General features: G+C 53.4%; 2 protein-coding genes across 3 annotated transcripts in view; both read right to left on the bottom strand.

Annotated features, from left to right (window-relative positions):
- RPL26 (ribosomal protein L26) overlaps positions 1–19,085 on the bottom strand; it is a 225,024-nt gene that overhangs the window by 126,837 nt on the left and 79,102 nt on the right. The gene's annotated exons all lie outside the window — the stretch shown is intronic.
- Positions 1–19,085, bottom strand: part of LOC102738858 (myosin-10) — a 73,223-nt gene that overhangs the window by 43,274 nt on the left and 10,864 nt on the right. The window contains exons 3-11 of one of the 2 annotated variants that reach the window (XM_081805730.1): positions 18,479–18,577; positions 15,898–16,041; positions 15,533–15,628; positions 14,782–14,900; positions 14,070–14,222; positions 10,600–10,773; positions 7,589–7,762; positions 7,263–7,377; positions 3,162–3,224 (exon numbers count right to left, since the gene is read on the bottom strand). In XM_081805730.1, coding sequence (XP_081661856.1) covers positions 3,162–3,224; positions 7,263–7,377; positions 7,589–7,762; positions 10,600–10,773; positions 14,070–14,222; positions 14,782–14,900; positions 15,533–15,628; positions 15,898–15,943 — 940 coding nt within the window. In that variant the 5' untranslated portion in view covers positions 15,944–16,041; positions 18,479–18,577. The remainder of the gene's footprint in view (positions 1–3,161; positions 3,225–7,262; positions 7,378–7,588; positions 7,763–10,599; positions 10,774–14,069; positions 14,223–14,781; positions 14,901–15,532; positions 15,629–15,897; positions 16,042–18,478; positions 18,578–19,085) is intronic. The other variant, XM_081805731.1, reaches the window with a different exon arrangement.

Here is a 19,085-nt window from a genome sequence, read left to right as displayed (position 1 = left end):
CTCCAGCCAGAGGCAGGCTCACAGCCCCCCACCTGTGACGCTCACAATAACCCTGGGAGCAAAGTGTCACTGTCCCCACGAGACCTCAGGGACTCACGTTGCAAAACCCAAAAGCTGCTTCTCTGGGCACTCCTGGCTCTTGTTAAGACTCAAGATTAAAAATAAAAACAAAAACAAACCAGGGCAAGAATATCCTGCACAGCAACCAAAAAAATCCTCCATCCACCGCAAAACCTCCACGCACAGTTTAACTCCGCACACAAACCTCATCAGACCTGACCCCCCGATTTCTAAACTAACAACAGAGATCATGACGGATGGGCGGAACTTACATGGAGATTAAACGACTGCCATCTTATCAGTCATGCTACTCAATTCTAAGTGGAACCTCTTTAATGACTTCCTGGACCCAAAAAGGACCGGTTCAGCGTTTCTGAAGCCAGAACATCATCATCTCGGTTGGAAGCATGGCTGAGGGGGAAGCTTCCCCCTGAATTATGACAAGAAGGAAGGGAAGAGTTCAGTGGACATCAGAGATGAAGGGACACCCCCAAGAGCCTGTGACAGACTCGAAGCCCTCCCGCAGCGTCGGCCCGCTTCTCCTCGGTGAGTCCGTCCAAGTGAACTGGGCTCCCGCGTTCAAGGGCCGCTTCTACGGAAGACTGGAAAAGGAGCGGGGTTGGGCAGGAGGGGCGTCCTCTAGCAATAGCTGAAACTTGCTCCGTGTACTTCTCACGCTTTCCCTGGTGGAGCCCGGCCTTCCAGAGCGGTCAGCGGCCACCTGGCACTCACGGTGGTTCAGAAGGACGCGGCAGGTGCAGAGCTGGGTCACGGCCAAGGACACACAGCCGCCCTGTGGCACAGACATGGCCCCTGTCGTCCCCCGCCCTGGTAGTCCAAACACACTGCCTACAATTTTGAGGTCACAACCCCTCTTCGCTGGCTCATGGCTGGCTTAGCTCAGGTCTGGACTTTCAAAACAGATTTGGAAGAAAACAGACCTTTCGTTTATAGCAGAAACTTGTACGACCTCCCTATCCCGCCTCTGGGAATTCTGCTCTTTCCTCTTGTGCACTTGTCCTTCGATGCTCCTGGAAACTTGTCTTTCCTCCCGCCTCTCACCTTTCTCCTCAGAGCCTGCATGTTCTCCCTGCTCCTTCCCTAACCCTCTGGGGGGCTCAGAAGCACAGGGTCACGTGAGCTCCGTGTCCTCGCATTCAGAGGGAATGCGCGCTACATTATCAGCGCATCAAAGACAACGGATCACAACCTGGACACCTAGAAACCCCTTCATTCGGTTGTCTTCCGAGAATTCTCTGAAAATACTAAAGCTCCATGTCTCCGGTTAACGCCGGCTACCCCTCCCTGGGGTTGGAATCCATAAACACACACTGGGGAGGAAGACATTTTGCTGTAGGAAGACTACACCTGACTTCCAAGACCAGATTTAGCCATGGTGGATGGAAGACCTTCTAAGGAGAAGGAGAGATGGAGCCCGGACACTTGGTTCAGCAAGTCACCCGGTCAGGACACCTCCAGCCAGGTGAGGTCCGTGAGGTCAAGGAGCTGGCTGCCTGCCCGATGACGTCATCCAGGAGTGGCTCGGATGCGCCCCGGGCGCAGAAACGCACCTGCTCCACGCGCCGTGAAGAAAGAGCACCTGCGCTGCGGGAGAGGGGAGGGCCACCGTGGGGGTGGTGGACAGGGCTGCCGCATCGGAGAACTGGCTGTGGGACGCCCACCCTCGGGTCCCCCTCGCAACAGCTTCTTTACGGTGCGCCAACTTCGTGCCAGGTGCTGGGGAGAGGGCAGCCCACACCAGCACTGTCCCTGCTCCCCAAGAGCTCCGTCTGGAACGCTCTTAAGAGAGCAGACGTCCAAGAGCTACAGGGCATTAGCTTAAAGAGGGCACTCCATTTTGGGAGAAAGTCCAGAAGAGCCAGCGCTAACCTTTTAACAAAGCACAGATCTCTGGCAGCCCCTTCGCTTACAACTCCCTCCGACTTCTCTGTCCCTCTCCCCATGTCCTCGACCTGGCAGGACTCCCCTGGGCCACGGGGGACGGCGTCAGAAGTTCCTCCTGTGGCTTCTTCCGGGCAGCGTGCATTCCAGCCCACGGGACCCCCTTCGGCATAATCCCGCCCGCATCCCAGCGCCCAGCGCTCCTGACGTGCTTCCTCCCCAGGACGGGGACTAGAACCGAGGGCAGTGACTCGCGTGGAGATGGGCACGCTCCTCTAACTTATTCGTAAGAAACTCTTGGGATGGATTTAGGTCTCAGCATTATTGTGTTCCAAAAATCAGAAAGGAAATTTTGTAAAATGCATCTGACTCTATCTCGGAACGTCACGCCCTGACAATTTCACTACATGATTATGAAATTGGCTGATATTCTTTTTTAGGTCGGGCTTTTGGGGGGGCCTCTAGCCATGCGTAGGCCGTATTTAAAAACATGGCTAAGGCTTCAGACCACAAGGCTCAGTCGTGTGGAGCTCAATTTCGGGTTCAGGGTACAAATCGACCAACACTGTGCTCAACTTGCACCATCCGAGCCTTGCGGATCGTCTCAGATCTCGAGTTCCAAAGAACAAGCCACGTAGCTCGATGTGCACCTAAGTTCCAAACAAAAGGTATAATGATGAGACCAACACGTGAGAGAAACGTGGAATTGTCTGTTCTCCCAACGTGCATGACTTAAAGAAAGAAACCATCCCTCTCTGGAATTCCATGGCACCGAAAACGTAAAGGTGACCCAGAGACAAAGGAGACCTTCTTTCGCACCTCCGTTCCCAGCATTCCCTTCGAGGCCTGTATATCAAAACGGCACTATTGGAAAAGGCAGTGACATACCTTTTAATATGCAGTGCTGTAAGTGCTATGAATAAAATAAGAAGCAATGTGTATGCGGTAGCGATTGAATTGTTTATGCACTCAAACAGTTGCCTTGAAGGATAATAAAAGTGAGCATGAAATGAAAGGTTCATGCAGGTCTATGAGCAAAACAAAAACAGAAACCCAGGAACCAGCCCCCCTACCCACCCCCCCCAGCCTACCCTGCCCTCCCAGCCACCCTGCAGCCCCCCCCCGCCCCGCCCCCGTGAGTTCTTCCTGTGGGCTTAACACCCTTCTGTTTGGAAGACCTACAGGCTTTATACATTCACCTGGTGGCTCATGAAGACCAGAAACACTGTCATAGAAAGAAGCTCTCTGAATATTCTGAATCTCTAAAGCAGAGAGACAGCAAAAACAGGAGGACAGAAGAGCAAATACACAAACACTTCAGTTAGTGTGAGAGACATTCGACATCACAAGGCAACTTTGAAATCGGGCTGCGACCATAGCTAGTCTGGTGCAGAGCCCATGCGACATTACTGTGCGGAGAATTCTGCCCATTCGGACACAGTTCTTTATAAAATAAACTTAGGCTGCATCAAAAGAGCCCCTCCCCGCTTGGATGCAAGTGTGAGCATCGAATCGTATCAATGCTACGTGATTACCCCCCTGAAAGCGCAGGAGGAAATTTAAGGGTACTAAGGAGCTACTGGAGTTGTCCTTCATAAAATCATCCTGCAGTTAGCACATCAGGACGAGACTGCGTAAGTCCGGGCACTCTGCTGTGTACGTTAGTGGCTTTTACTGTCCAAAATTCACACTGCTGTCTACTTTGGCGTCCAGTGCAGACTTTGGCAACGTAATTGACTTCAAATAGAAATTAGTAACAGATAGGTAACTATTCTTAAGGAAAATAAAACTCAAGTTTTGCAGCAAAATGTTAATACAACTTTAAATCATAAGGTGACACTTGTTGATCATTCCGTTACCCATGAATATACCTGAGGAGGCACATTTACATGAAAATGCAATTGTTAGCTCCCCCCCGCCCCACCCCCCCGCCCCGTATATAAGCCCCAAGACGTGGCAAGGAGACTGTGCAACTGGTAGAGAAATCCCAGAACATCTTTTAGCAAAAAGTAGGGCTCTATGAATCTCTAGGGCAGGGCTGCCACCAAAAATCTTAATGCTCCTGGTTTGGCCTTGAGAGAACTCTCTTAAAACCCTCAAAGTCATTTTAACACAAAATGGTTTATACCCTGGGGACTGTGCCTTCACAGGCAAATTATATCCACGCATCCTACTTTCCTGGTCAGCTTGTCACTTTTCTGCTGCTGCACTGATGTAAAATAAGGAGATGTTTTTCCAGGGCTAGTTTCTTTTCCTACAGAGCAGCTCCCCGTAGCCCAAGACCGAGCAGTGGTGGATTTTCCACCCTAGAGCCCTCGCCACGCTCCGCGCCTGCCGCTGACTCTGTGTATGAAACACGCAGTCCTCGACACCGGACAGACTGCCCTGGGCCCCGAAGATCGGCCCCCCTTCTCCGCGATCCTGTCACTCAGATGTGGGCACCGGCCACCTCAGATGACGGGCGACAGGACTCCGCCCGTGGGAGCCATGTCGGGGCAGCAAACTCGTGGGACTGGCCCAGAGCAGAGGTGATAGCGTGGCCAAGTCACGCTCGGGCAGATAGGACTGCTCCTGGCCTATCCTGACAAAGGGGGGCCACACTGGCTCCCCAGCGGCTACCTGCAGAAAACCGCTACCGTGGGGGGCAGGGGGGTCCGAGCCGTGGACTAAGCTCGGACGCATGGGGCTCGGGCCGGGACCGGAGGAGCCCGCAAGGCCGCTAGCCTTTGGGTAAGCAAGTCAGTGACGTAACGTCCCCGCCGATACAGAAAGCACGGAAGGCAGGCAAGGACGCTCCAGACGTGGTCCCACCTGTCAGACACCTCACCCGGGCTACGCGCTGGGCATGGACCCCTGCGGCCCGTGCCCGCCACATCTCCCCCTCCTAACGCGGCTGACCCACCACTGCTGCGGGCTCCCGGGAGGGCTCCTCCGGGGCGGGGGCCGGCCAGTCGCAGAGGCAAAGGAGAAGGACGGAAGGAGGAAGGCCAGGAAGGAAGCCAGGGGCCGAGACGGAGGCTCGCCCGTCCTGCTGCGGGGGCTGTGTGCGTCCTGCGTCTCCGGCTGGGCTGCCAGCTCGGGGGGGTGGGGAGGCGTGGGGCAGGGGCACATCCCACATCGCCCCCGAGGGACCCCACCCATCGCGACCATGGCGAGCCCACGGTGAGACGGTCTCGTAGAATGGGTCAGGGGCTTCCCACGGTATCGTTTTCGGTTAAGAAATTTAAAGATGAGTCAAAAATGCTTCACTACAGCAGAACCAGGATGTTAGTCCAGGACCTAATGCCTTTGGTAATATGGTCCTTTCTTCCTCCGCTACCTGCCTCTCTCATTCACGAGGAAGAGAGAGTGCGTTTTTGAGGCTTCCTCCGTCCCCCGCTCCGTGGGCATTCCTTCCACGCCCGCTGCCCCCTCCTCGGCCACCTCGCACTCAGCTCCCCACTCTGGGCCCTTCGCCCGCATCCAGCCCAGACTGCTGCCTGTGCGCCTTCCGCTCCGCCCCGGGGCACTGGCCCGGCTTGCACATGGGCCAGTCACCCACGCTGCTGCCCAGGGGTGGGCACCAGCGTGGGGAACTTCAGTCTAGCGGCAGGGGGTGTAACTTTGGGCCAGCACGCGGGGGTGTGACCAGCAGGCGGGCTTCTCCGGGGGCCTGGCCTGGCCTGGCGGGACCCCCCCCGCCGCCCGCGCTGGGCTCACTCCTGCTGCCGGCTCGGCCCCCCGTCCCGAGCCACCCTCACTTCGGAAAGCGCTCCCCACCTTTGCAGCAGCTCGGGCCCCCGGGACGTGCTCAGTCAACACCAGCCTTCGCGACTCGGCGAACCGTGATCCGTCAAGGACCAGGGCAACCGCCTCCCTGTCCCCGACCAGCTGCCTCGGCACCCCGGGCAAGAGGGACACTCCTCCTCTAACACACGTCGCTGAACGCTCATTCCGTGCCACCCGTGGGGCATTCGTCACAGCTGCTGCTGGCACTCCTCAGTTTGTGCGCCCCTCCGTCTCTCCCCTGTGCTCGGAGGTCTGGCAGGAGCGCTGGGACGAGCGGAGGGCCCAGCGCCCGGCAGGGTCGCAGCTGAGGGCACGTGTCCCTCGCACCTCCCCCCGGCCAGTGCTCAGCAGCGCTGGCCTTTCTGGCACCGTGGGCCCTGTGACAGCCGGTGCTCCGAGAGCTCTTGTCCACCCTGGTTCCGGCGTCTCACGTCCCCGTGCCACCGCTTCCTACCACGGCGTCGGGGGGCCCTCGTCTGTCCAGAGGCCACCGGTTGCCCTCCTCAGAGCTCAGGCTGCCCCCTCGACTGCCCGGGTCACCGTGCTGACAGGGGACGCGCAGCATCTGGTCGGAGACTCGCGTCCGAAAGCACGAAGATCACCTAACCTTCCCCCAAGTCCCTCCCTTCAGGGTCTCAGGCGGGCCATCTCTTCCGGGGACCCCCGTGTGCCTGCCGCCCACCCGAGCAGGCCGGGCGGATGCACACGACCGCTCCTCATGCGAGCGGCCCTTCGCCCTCCACACGTTCTCAGCGTTCACTCTGCTCTGTCCCTCCGCCTCCGCAGCCCTGACCCCTTCTTTCTCGCTTCCTGGGTTTCTTTCTACCCCCGAGAAGCTGGCTAGGTCACAAGGTCCGCAGATGCTACGGAAAAGGCAGAAGCGAGCCAGGCTCCTGAAGAGGCCTGGCCCGGGGCCGAGGGCCTACCTGGCCCGAGGCCACGCGAAGAAGGGGGACCCGACCGAGATGACACAGCAGTGAGCGCAAAGCTCCGGAAGACACCGCCTCCCACTGTGCACAGACTCACGGATGTGGTTCTGCTGGTCCTAATACAACCTTCTAGTCTGCAACCGGACAGCCAAACTCTGTACCTGAGGCTCACGTAAGCAAAACAACTGTGGCGACTGATGGAAAGAAAAACTGATCTCTGTGCAGGTTCTCGAATTTACTCAGCGGCCACTGTGTGTGAGTGGAGGGCCGCCCCTGGAGCAGACGCAGCTCAGCTGAGCTGTGGGACACAGAGAGCGCGTGCGGGGCTTCTCTGGTCTTGTATCCGGTGGCCCGGGACTACAGCCCAACTGGGCCCTAGAATGATCCACACCTCTCATGGCATCTGACCAAGAGGGCAGATGTCCTGGTGCCCAGGGGTGGGCACCAGCGTGGGTAACTTCGGTCTAGCGGCAGCCCTGCTCTAGGGAGAGCGACTTTTACAGTAAAATCTCTGGACACAGATCTACGTAGACGAACCATCTAGAAGTCTCAACTGGAAAAGCTTCCGGTCAAGCGTCACTGCAAACGTGAGCGCGTTCTTACCGTCCTTCCAAAGCTCTGCCACGAATCTGTCCGAGGACTGGTGCAGGAGGGTGGCCACGTTGTCGTTCAGGGGGTCCATGTTCTTCATCAGCCACTCGTCGGCCTTGTAGTCCACCTGGCCCGTTGCGGGCGAGATGTGGAAACACACACAAAAACGGGACATTTTCAGCCTTCCCCCAGAACGTTTGCAGGACCACCGGACGAGTGGGCGGCCTCGGGGGCCACGCATTGGTCACAGGCATGACACGAGGGCTCACGCACGCACGCGTCTCCGCACGGGACACAGCAGGATTTCCAAGTCTGGGTAGCGGCCGCTCGTCCCTTACCTTGCCCGCGTAATGTATAATGCAGAAGTCAGCTTTGTCTTTCAGCTGCCGGGGCTTCTGGAACTTGGAGTGAGAGCCTTGCTCCTGAACTAGTTTCTCCACAAAGGTTTTGTCCGTGGCCTTCGGGAACCAGCACTCTTCGTCCAAAAGGGCCAGCACGCCGGGGGGGTTCGCCTGGGAATGAGAGGCAGCGAGAGTGGACAAGCCGCGCCCCCGGGAGCGGTGGACCGTCTACAACGACTAAGAGTTTTAGGAAGATCCGCGGAAACCGAAGCGCCAGGGCAGCAGGTAACGGACCAGACCCAGGGCGCAGGCGGGGGTGTCGAGCTGCTGACCAAGGGAGGAGTCACTCACTCTGGAAAACGGACGAACCTGTAAACTGTAAGTGAACTCACTGCACGTGGACGGCCCCCAAAAGCAGCCACTGAGAGACCCCAGCAAGGAGCCGGGAGGTGGGGACATGGAGCGGGATGCTTCCATTCAGGGACTGGCCGGGGAAATGATCCTAAGACCTCCACCAGAACAAACTCTGGTTGCTGGGGGCGGGGGGTGCACGAGAGGAAGGGGAATTTTTAAAAAAGAAAACCAGAACAAAAGCACCCCTCAGCTAGATGGAAGGCTTCCAACACCTTATATCCTAACCGATCTCGGTTCCTGTTTAAGGGACAACGAAATAAAATGTGTCCCTTCACGCTTGGCCCAACAGCGGAACCAGAATCCGGGACAGAATATAAAAGGTGGGGTAGTGATTTATCAATTCTTGTATGGATTTATTTCGGCCAACGCTTGCGAGCAAGGCTGTTTTATTTCACTTGGCTAGGTCCCCGCATAAAGACCCAAAAAGCATGAGAGAAAGTGGATTTGGACTCTGAGAGCACGCTGCCACCACTGAACTGGTCCCGTGAGCGTGGACCGTAGGACACGCGAGTTACGGCTCGGTACAGAAAGAGAGCGTTGAGCCCCTGCATGGACTTCCCTTGTGGAGGTGAGTGGAGGACGCACGAAAGCGACATGAACAGTTAAATCGTGAAGGCCTAGGTCACTGCGTCTGGGTCATCCCTCACGGTCACCCCACAAGTACGGCGAGGCGGTGAGACAAGACTCAGGGCTGTGACTCCAGGGCGCACCTACGAAATCTGCGGTTCTTTAACTCATGCAGCCTTTACGTCCACTGGGGAGGAGCCGTCTCTACACAAATACTGCTTAGAGCACCCAGAGTCAGCGAGACCATCGGTCAGGGGAAGGCGGCGGCCGCACAGATCGCCAGCAGGCAGAAGCTGGGGGGGTCCTGCGATGAGCCCCAGGTGGCTAACTGCTCCACGGCTCCTCCACCTACAAGAACCCAAAGGGCTCAGAGCAGCTCAAAGAGCGATGATCAAAGGCGGGTAGGATCAGGCGGTCTTAAAGAAGCCAAGGTTGGAGAGGCAGGTAACTCAACATGCCCCATTCACCGGACTCTGAAGATCCGTATTCACGTTAATGAGGGCACATCTATCTTTCTAGCATGATTCTTACATTTTAATCCCTTTCAATGAAAATATTCCTAAGTTCTGAAACAGGACCCCGAATGTAATTTAATCTTTTCTAAACGGCTCGGGGACAGCATGATTATGAATGTCCCCGGTTAGGTCTTTTTATTTTTGCTACTTCATCCTTCAGTGTCAAGCTCTGTGTTATTGCTTCTCCTTTCACCAGGGATTTCTACAGAGCTGGAAGTCTGGGAGACGGTTTCCATCTGAGGCTGGGGGCAGCATGGGGGTGGGGGTGGGGGGTCTGTAAGCGGCTTGCTGAGCTTCCCTTCCTGACTGCCAAGGGGTATAGCCAAGTTGTTAATATTTGTTTGAGATCACAAGTGAATGAGTTCTACGTGGTCCTGTGTATTTCTTTCTTTTTCTTTTTAAAGATTTTATTTGAGAGAGAGAAAGAGAGGGAGAGGGAGAAGCAGACTCCCCACTGAGTGGGATCATGGCCTGAGCCGAAGGCAGACGCTTCATGGACTGAGCCACCCAGGCGCCCCAGTCCTGTGTATTTCTGCGTTAAGACTAAACCAAAAGGGAAAGAATGCCTAATGCTTAGTAAGAGTGCTGTAAAAACTGCATCTGCCCAGGGCGCCCGGGTGGCTCAGTCGGTGAAGCGTCTGCCTTCCACTCAGGTCATGATCCCAGGGTCCTGGGATCGAGCCCCGCGTCGGGCTCCCTGCTCAGCGGGGAGACGGCTTCTCCCTCTGATCCTCCCCCTGCTCGTGCTCTCTCTCACCCTCTCAAATGAACAGATTAAAACTAAAACAACAAAAAACATGTGCCCCCAAAACCCCTGAAACTTCAAATTAGAAAAAAAAAAAAAAGCGGACAAAATAAGAACAGCTTTATGCTCACAAGGATAAGCTTTAGTTATGTGAAAAATGAGTCTAGATGCCATGTCCCGCTCCCAGCCGAGTGCGCCGGCCCGTGTGGCCCTGGCGGGGGGGTTGGGGGGGGTACGGGGGACTGGGCAGGGAGGGGTCAGGGAGGGCGCTGCGGACGCGGACGGTGGTCAGAAAAAGCTTTCTTTTAAAATAGGTATTTTATCAGAGTATCAGCTTCCTACAACATTTATGTTAGAAAACGGTCTTATGGCTAATAGGCTGGGGCGGGGGGGGGGCCTGGCTCTGTCAGTGGAGGAAGCGACTCAATCTCACGGTTGTGAGTTCGAGCCCCACGCTGGGCGTGGAGCCTACTTTAAGAAAAAGACTCATTGAGGGATGCCTAGGTGGCTCAGTTGGTTAAGCGACTGCCTTCGGCTTAGGTCATGATCCTGGAGTCCCGGGATCGAGTCCCGCATCGGGCTCCCTGTTCGGCAGGGAGTCTGCTTCTCCCTCTGACCCTCCCCTCTCTCATGTGCGCGCTCACTCTCACTCATTCTCTCTCTCTCAAAGAAATAAAATCTTAAAAAAAAAAAGAAAAAGACTCATTGGGGGGAAAAGCACCAGAAAGGCCCGGAAGCCCCGCCCGCGCAGGACCACGCGGCCTTACGGGTCTCTCGATGAGGTCGATGCAGGGCTGCAGGTCGAGGCCGAAGTCGATGAAGCTCCACTCGATGCCCTCGCGCTGGTACTCCTCCTGCTCCAGGATGAACATGGTGTGGTTGAAGAGCTGCTGCAGCTTCTCGTTGGTGTAGTTGATGCACAGCTGCTCGAACGAGTTCAGCTGCGGGCGGCCGGGGTTCCAAACATGGGGAGGGAGGGAGAACAGGACCCGTCAGTCACCTTCTGGCAATCAACACAACTCACTGAACGTTCCCAGCTAGGGACCAGACGGCACCGACTCCGTGTGACCGGGGTGACGGAGCCCGGGGGCCTCTGCCAGTCCCCGCGTCCATCCCCCGCGGCCCAGGCCACATGACTTCAGCGACACATTCCGAGGAGGAAAAGAGAAAACCCTCGACTTGGTGCGCGACATGCGTGATCTACACATACAGCAACTCCTAAAGTTCCTACTGCTGAATGGTTCACGGACAGAAGCAAAGAAGAAGCGAGGAAGGAAGAGGGAAAAGGAAGGAAAACAGACGGGGGAGACCAGGTCAGGCCCCACACGAGCCCTTGTATGTGCGAGGCTCCAGGCCGCCTCTCCACGCGCTGCTTCCCTTAGCAGTGTCCAGGCTGGGTGGTGACAGAGGGGGACCAGGCTCATGGCGGTGAGCACGGAGTAGCGTATGTGTGCCCCGATTCAGCCTTGTGTGCTCGTTACACTTCAGCAGGAACAGCGTTAGTGTGTTGCCCTCGGCCTGAGCAGCTTCCCCGTGTTGGACACTGCTGTTTCCTCCTTGGTGAACTCTGCCCACTTCTCTACTAGGCTGCTGATGGGCTGGAGGGCTGGAAACGTGGAGGGGTGGAGGGGTGGAGATGTGGAGGGGTGGAGGCGTGGAGGGCTAGAGAGATGGAAGGGTGGAGGTGTGGAAGGCTGGAGGGGTGGAAATGTGGAGGGGTGGAGGGGTGGAAGGGTGGAAGGATGGAACGGTAGAATGGTGGAGGGGTGGAGAGATGGAAGCATGGAGGGGTGGAAGGGTAGAGGGGTGGAGGGGCTGAAGGATGGAAGGGTGGAGGGGTGGAAGGGTGGAGGGCTGGAGGGGTCTAACTTTCACAAGCCATCACCTTACATATTAGAAGTTCTCCACCTTTGTTCCTGCCTCCATGCTATTCACGAGTAGCATGTGCCCATAAATAACCTTTCATTAGAAAACGGGATCTTCAATTAGGGAATGCGTAATCCATCTCCGAGGAACAGATTTATAGTCTGAAAAAGCCATTCCAATCCTCTCCCCGTCAGGGGTGTTCTAATATTTCAGAAGGAGGTCATGCTCGGAGGGCAGGGGCCATGCTTGCCTTGCCCAGCACCGGATTTCCAGCGAACGGCATCAAGATTTGCAGACGGAGGGGCACCTGGGTGGCTCAGTTGGTTAAGCTACTGCCTTCAGCTCAGGTCATGATCCTGGAATCCCAGGATCGAGTCCCGCATCGGGCTCCCTGCTCGGCGGGGAGTCTGCTTCTCCCTCTGACCCTCCTCCCTCTCATGTACTCTCTCTCTCTCTCACTCTCTCAAATAAATAAATAAAATCTTAAAAAAAAAAAAAAAAAAAAAGATTTGCAGACGGAGGCCTGCCTGGTGGTGCTTACTCACGTTAGGTAAATGCATCTTGTTCTGCCTTAGGATTAGGAGATCTTACTGCTCTATTTAGCCTGGGCAGCTCTGTGTCATGGCATTTTGTAAAAAATGAGATTTCTACTTCTCTTCCATATTGAAGCTACCAACTGTATTTTTATACCATCCACTCTTACAACGGTAATGCAGAGCACACAATGACAAACGGACAAAGAACTGTGTTGAGAGGTCTCACGTCACCTGCTCGTGACTGTGGTCAGACGGTCACCTGCTTCTCGTGGACCCTTCCAGAGAGATCTGTGCGCTCGGACGTGTGTGTGTTACCTTGACTTTTTCTTTAAACTTAACGATGTGTTTTGACGTCTTTCCATAGGAGAAAATCAAGCCACCTCCTTCTGTATGACGGGTGCACGGTACCACGGTATGGAGATGCTGTTATTCAGTGAGCCCGCTTCCTAATGGTGGACATTGAGGCTTCTTCCTAAATTCTTTCCCCAGGACAACAATGTTGTGAAATAATCCTGCATTTTTCACTATAATTTTATATTTTTCTGTCTGTATATTCACAGGTCAAAACTACAGTTCTTCAAGTCCTATAGCTTTATCATGTTTGTCTTTTTAACATCCTTTCTAGGATTAGGATAGAATTTTACTATTATTTTTCAGTAGTTTGGTTAGTTCAGTTTTCAAGTTAGTTTTAGAAGGTTCTCGTTCTCCCCCACCCCTGAAAATTCCCATCATCGAGTTCTGAACACGTATGTTCGATTTAGAGATAACGTGGGGAAGATTCACGCCTTTATGATGCAGGGTTTTCCCATCTGAGAACAAGGGATGTTTTCCCATGTGTTCTTTTGTTTCTCACGTAGCACCAGGAGGTTGCCTTCAACTGAATCGTGCCTGTTTCTTCTTAAATTGATTCTTCCGAATCTCATGTTTTTGTTGCAGTTGGAACTGGGGCTCTTTTCTTCCATTGTATCTCCTGACTGTTTGTAGACAGATTTTTTTTTTTTTTTAATGCGACGTGTAGCCAGCCACCTTCCATGATTTCTCAAGTTTTTTTACAAATCAGTACATATGAACGCGATCTCTCATAGCAGCAGCTCACTGGATAAGGCTGCTTGGACCGCCGACAGTTCAGGTCTCCTCGGGAGACCGAGCATCTTAAAGGAGTTCATTTTATAGCAAGACAGTTCATCACCCAGTCGTGGCCAAGGGGAGAACACTGATCCTGAGTGTGTAACTTAGTATTCATGCTTGACCATTCGGTCGGTCCATCAAAGAGACGCGTTTTTAGGAGACCAAAAATATATCGTCTTTCTTGCAAAACCATAGCAGACGTGTGTCTACACACCTGTGAGGGATGGATGCAGAGTGTGTGGACAAGTCCAGTCAGAGTAACAGTAAGACATACGGAGATCATCACGCGGTGCTGCGGCTGGATCTTCGGGACACAGAGCACGATCTGTGCGCAGTTCCCCGTCTGTGCTATTCCTCTCTCCCTTCCGGCAGCCGTGTCTTAGCCATGCTGGCTTTCTAGCAGTTTCTAACACTTGACAATTCTCTCCCGTACAAGACCACTGGGCTTGCTCTCATTATGCTGGGGGCTTCTCCTCCTCCAAGGAGGCTCACCTGTCAGCGCTGCAGAGACCCCTCCTGGGACCCCGCTTCTAAAGCTACCCTCCCCCAGTTCTTCCTCACAGCACCCCTGCTGGACTCTGCTAGAAGGCGGGGACTGCACATGGTACACAGGGAACCGGCATTAATGCTGATTCAAAGAGTAATAAATAGGAGGGCGGGGGGAGGGGGGGGAAGAGGGAGAGAGACAGAGAGATGGAGAGACGTACCTCAAATATTTCAAATCCAGCAATGTCCAGGATTCCGATGAAAGATGCTCCCTGACGCTTGGTCCTGTCCAGAGCTTTGTTGATCCGGTGAACGAGCCAGCGAAAGAGCCGCTCGTACGTAGCTTTTGCCAACGCCTCTACTGCAAAATCTGCCTGTAATTAGACGAAATCAACCTTTTATTCTGCAGACGATCTCAACAGAGCATCACCGGGTGTCACTTGGAGTTTAATGTGCTCCCAAAACCCGAAAGAGCATTTGCTACTGAACCCTGTCTCCCTTTCGTATAGCACCGGAAGGTGTTAGCACAATTAAATGTAAACTGGAGGTAACCGGTTTCGGGGAAAGGTGAAGATGCCCAGGAAAAATAAAGCCCTCATGACGCCCCTGGGACTCGGCATATCGGCCCCGACTCCTACAATCTTGGTGCCGGGCCACCCACACGGGGACCAGCGAGCAGCGCGCCCCACCGCGGGTGGACTTCTGATGCAGACGACCTATGTACCTGGGGGAACCCGAAGGTGACATTTCACATTTACTTTTTAAACAGTTACCTTTAAAGTTTTTCTGAAAAAGAGAAAACGGAACAACATACAGTACCAAGAACCACCTGTTACAGGGAGCCCTGATTAACGTTTGTTACACGCGGATGGGAAGGTCTCAGGACGACGGCCTGTCATTCAAACAAACGTGTGCTGACAACGCTGAACTTACCTGCTCTTTGGTCTGGGCTTTCTGCACGTAGTCTCGGCCGACCTTGATCCGGGGGGTGAGGATGGCCCGAGTAAACTCCATCACGTTCATGCCCAGGAGATGGCAGAGTTTCTGTGCAACTAGAGTGTGAAAAGTCTCCTAAGCACCAGACTCCCACCTGTGATCTAGTCACGACATACTCAGTAAGAAGCCTTATCGAGAAATGAACTGAGTAAGTCTTCAAGAAGGACAAGGCTCGGGTCTTCCGTCCTCTCAAGTGAATGCCGCTCGCTCTTAGGTAACACAAGACGGGCAGCAGGTCCTTATTCTGGGCAGTTTACCGGGAACCCACGGGGGACGCCCAGGAGGAGGCCTGAGTCCGTGTTTAACGTTTCGAAGCTGGGAGATTTCATATTAAAATCTAGATTTCCTTGAAAAATATCGACAATATTTGGCAACATGGGGCCTGTACTCCTGGCAAGGGAACAACTGTCCAGAATCCTAACCTACAGCCCCCGTTCGGGGGGAGCCTCGTGGGCTCCGCGGCGTGTGGCCCCCGGTGCTGGGGCGGGGTCTCCCCCGCCACCCTGGCTCGTCCCTCCCTCAGGGGCTCACCGGGCGGCCACCCCACTCCACACGGCTCCGAGGGAAGCCTCACGAGCTCGCTTCCATGCACACTGCACCCCGCGCTCGGAGAACACGCGACAAGCCGCACGACACGGCCACCACATCCACACACCACCACGAGCAAGACCCGCACTGGCCCGTGTACCTGTATTTTCCGGCATGGACGCCTGATCCGTATTTCGCTCCTTTTTGAAAGAAATATTTCCGAACTGGAGCACTGAAGACACTACTTTAAGCATTGCTTTATATGGATGTAAAAAGGAAAAAAAAGAAAAAACAGAAGTATTGCCTCAAAACGGAGCAGAGACATAGCCTCACTTATTCTGTGCTAAAAAATCAGCTACACGGAACTCTGTCGGTAAATTCCCGGCTCCCGGGAACTTGTACAATCAGGGGTGGTTCTCGTGATTTGCCCGGTCGTCTTCTGGCTCACGTGTCCCCCCCCTCACCCCCCCCCCCCGTGCAAGTCTTATCTAAGGAGCAGCCGACTCGCAGGGAAAGCCCACATACACAGAATCTCCTCGTGAGAGAAGCCCATGATGTGCATCGCCTCCATGGTCTCCTGGAAGTTATCTTTGTCTTGCTGCCCCGGGATGGGGATGTAGCCGTTGGAGAGGAATCTGTAGTTATTAAACCCTTCGAGGAGCAAATCCGCTGGAAGGGAAGAGAACGGGATGCGGTGTAACGTCCCCCCACGGACAAAGCATGCCCACTGGCGCCCGGGGCTGATCGCAGGGGAGCGGTGGCTCGCGTCCTCCCCACCACCACACGCTTCCTGCCACACTTTTTCTTTCTTCGTAGATGCATTTCAAAACCACACACCGTTTTCCGTCCTCCGCGTCAGTGAGGGAAAATGAGGGGGTCAACTAAAAACCGCAATCGGAGTTTTGGGGACAGTGGTTTACCGGCTCCATGAAATCGGTAACCGGGAAATGATGGATGTACGTTTTCCAGGTAACTCAGCCTTACTGTTTTCAGACTTAAGTATGTTAGGCATCTTTTCAGGGAAAGTTTTTAAGCCCTAGAGCCGATAAGCCTATGTTAGCAAAGCAGTTGAAAGCAGACATTACGGGACCAATATGACGACGACATGAACATAAAGACCAGACGTGGACGGTACAGACCCCCATCCCAGCCAACGCCCCGAAACCCTTTCTCCGAGCCAGTCTGTTGGGCAGGGAGTTTGCCTTTGTGAGTGATGCAATACCTGTATGTACGATGGGCTATTCTAACGGCCGCCCCCGTTGATCACTTGTGTTTTAGGAGCCGTGAGTCAGAACTCAACGTTTGCTTTCGAGAAGTGTGTTCTTCGAGAGGAGCAGGATGTTTCTCAGGGGGGATCAGAAGAGACAGGGCTACTGATCTGCACACCAGATGTTATGATGTGCTCTTCTGCAGACTTTCTGCCGAGCAGGCCGAGCCCTCAACCCTTCCCTCTCTCGTATTTCACCTGCACTGGGTACTGACTGCCTTTCTCTTTCTACCTCCTTCTTGTAACACTTTGATCTAATTATTATTATTTTTTGATTCATTACTAGTGCAGAGTTATTGCCAGTCTGAAAGCCTGAGGTTTTCCTCCTCTTGAGCATCACATACGGTCATCAGCTTGAACGCCTAGTTTCTCATGACAGTGATTCTATTAATTTGTGGCTCATTTTTTTTTCCTTGTGGGTCTCTCTCTCATTTCTGGGCTCAATGCTTTCACAGGTGTCTGTGGTTAGCAAGAGCCTGGGCCCTGGGTGACAGGAGAGTACAAGGACCGTGTCTGTTGGGATCTCTGGAGAACACCCATAATGGTCACATCGAAGGAGCACTGAATTCAAGACTCAGAAGAAATCAGGAAGTTGTGCATCTTCCCCTCGCCCTCAAATACCTCTGATCCAGCAAACTTCTGACCCGGAACTTTGCCCCCAACCAGTCCCTAAGCTTTCAGTCCTTAGGATTCAAGACAAAATAAATAAAAGTCCATTATAAGCTCCTTCTAGTATTTGTGGAAGCATACAAATATATTTAATTGTAAACCTGGGAATAAAGATATTTACTGAGCGTAACTTTATTAATTTATTTTTTCTTACTTTTTATCCTTACAAATGTTGAGACAGAACTTGTGTAAAAATCCATCATTTGTCTTCTAATTTAAAACTTTTAAGTTTTTTTATCTTTATTTGAGAGAGAGCGAGAGCACAAGCTGGAGGAGGGGCAGAGGCAGAGGAAGAAGCAGACTCCCCGCTGAGCAGGGAGCCCGATGCGGGGCTCGATCCCAGGACCCCGGGATCACGACCTGAGCCGAAGGCAGACACTTAACGGACTGAGCCACCCAGGCGCCCCTAAAAATTTCTTTTAAAGAAAAGAAATAAACATAGAGAAGATAATGTAACACTGCCCACATAACTGCCACTTAAAATCAGGTATTTCTCCCATGGCATGGAAGTTCAATTTCATTTCCATTTTGGGGTGTATACGAAATGACAGTGAACCCCAGGACAAGACAGGAGGAACCACAAAGGTCCGCCCACACACGCGTTTTTCCCGCAGAGTCCGGTTCTGTGAGTGTGTGCTCTCTTCCTTAGGATTTTCTTAGCATTTCTTCCTCCAGTTTGCTTTGTTGTAAGAATGCAGCATATTGGGGCGCCTGGGTGGCTCAGACGGTTAAGCGTCTGCCTTCGGCTCAGGTCATGATCCCAGGGTCCTGGGATCGAGTCCCGCATCGGGCTCCCTGCTAGGTGGGGAGCCTGCTTCTCTCCCTCTGCCTCTGCCTCTCTCTCTCTCTCTCTCTCTCTCTGACTTTCATGAATAAATAAATAAATAAAAAAAATTTAAAAAAAAATGCAGCACATAAATGCACAGAACGTACAAAACACACGTTAACGGACTGGCTGTCCGTAAGCCTTCTCGTCAACAGTTAGCTACAGGTAGTTAGGTTGTGGGGGAGTCACAAGTTTTTCGCGGATTTGCGACCGTGTGGGGTGCCAGCCCCGTACTGTTCAAGGCTCGCCTGCACGGTTTCCTCAAAATGTTCTTTTTCAAAAAAACTTAATACAAAAAACCATACTTCAATAAATAAAAAATAGTAAGAAACTTTGTAACTTACACTTTAGGTGTTCTCCTGCTCCGGATAACAACTGGTAAAAGATATGAAAAGTACGTTCGTCTTTTGCTTGACGAACGGCACGAGATTTTTCCAGAAGGTCTGAGTGAAGATGGTTAAGGATCGAACTGAAGAGGTGGCCGGCCCTCTCTCAGTGTCTATACAAATTTAAGTTGTAAAACATTTTCTTCCTCAGATATCTATTAGCCCTCCTGCGATGAACCATTCTGAACGGTTAAAACGTGTCAGTGAAAAAGGAAAATTATGCACTACGTCCCTCGCTCACCTGCGAGGATCGCGGATGGGAGGGAGCTCGAAGATCAGGGTGCCGCCCTCGCCCCACTCCACCCCACCAGCCCCTAATCCCGGTTATAGTCAAAGAACACAGCACAAACCAGGAACTCTAAGAAGCTATAAAAAGAAAGCTGAGTTGCTGAAGGCAGGAAAAGCCTTATAGCAGTTTATCACAATCTTACAAATAAGGAAACCAAGGCACAAAGGGAATTAAAATAACACCGCTAGTAAGTTGCAGAGTCAGGAATCAGAGCTCGGTTGGACCCCACAACCCACGCGCTTGGCCCCCGTGCTCCCCAAGAGCTCCTCGTGGAAG

The sequence above is a fragment of the Leptonychotes weddellii genome, chromosome 15 (genome assembly GCF_054177405.1).
Source record: "Leptonychotes weddellii isolate Sample4059 chromosome 15, ASM5417740v2, whole genome shotgun sequence".
NCBI lineage: Eukaryota > Metazoa > Chordata > Mammalia > Carnivora > Phocidae > Leptonychotes > Leptonychotes weddellii.
The sequence above is the reverse complement of the archived record's forward strand: the minus strand, read 5'-3'. Positions and strand labels throughout refer to the sequence as shown.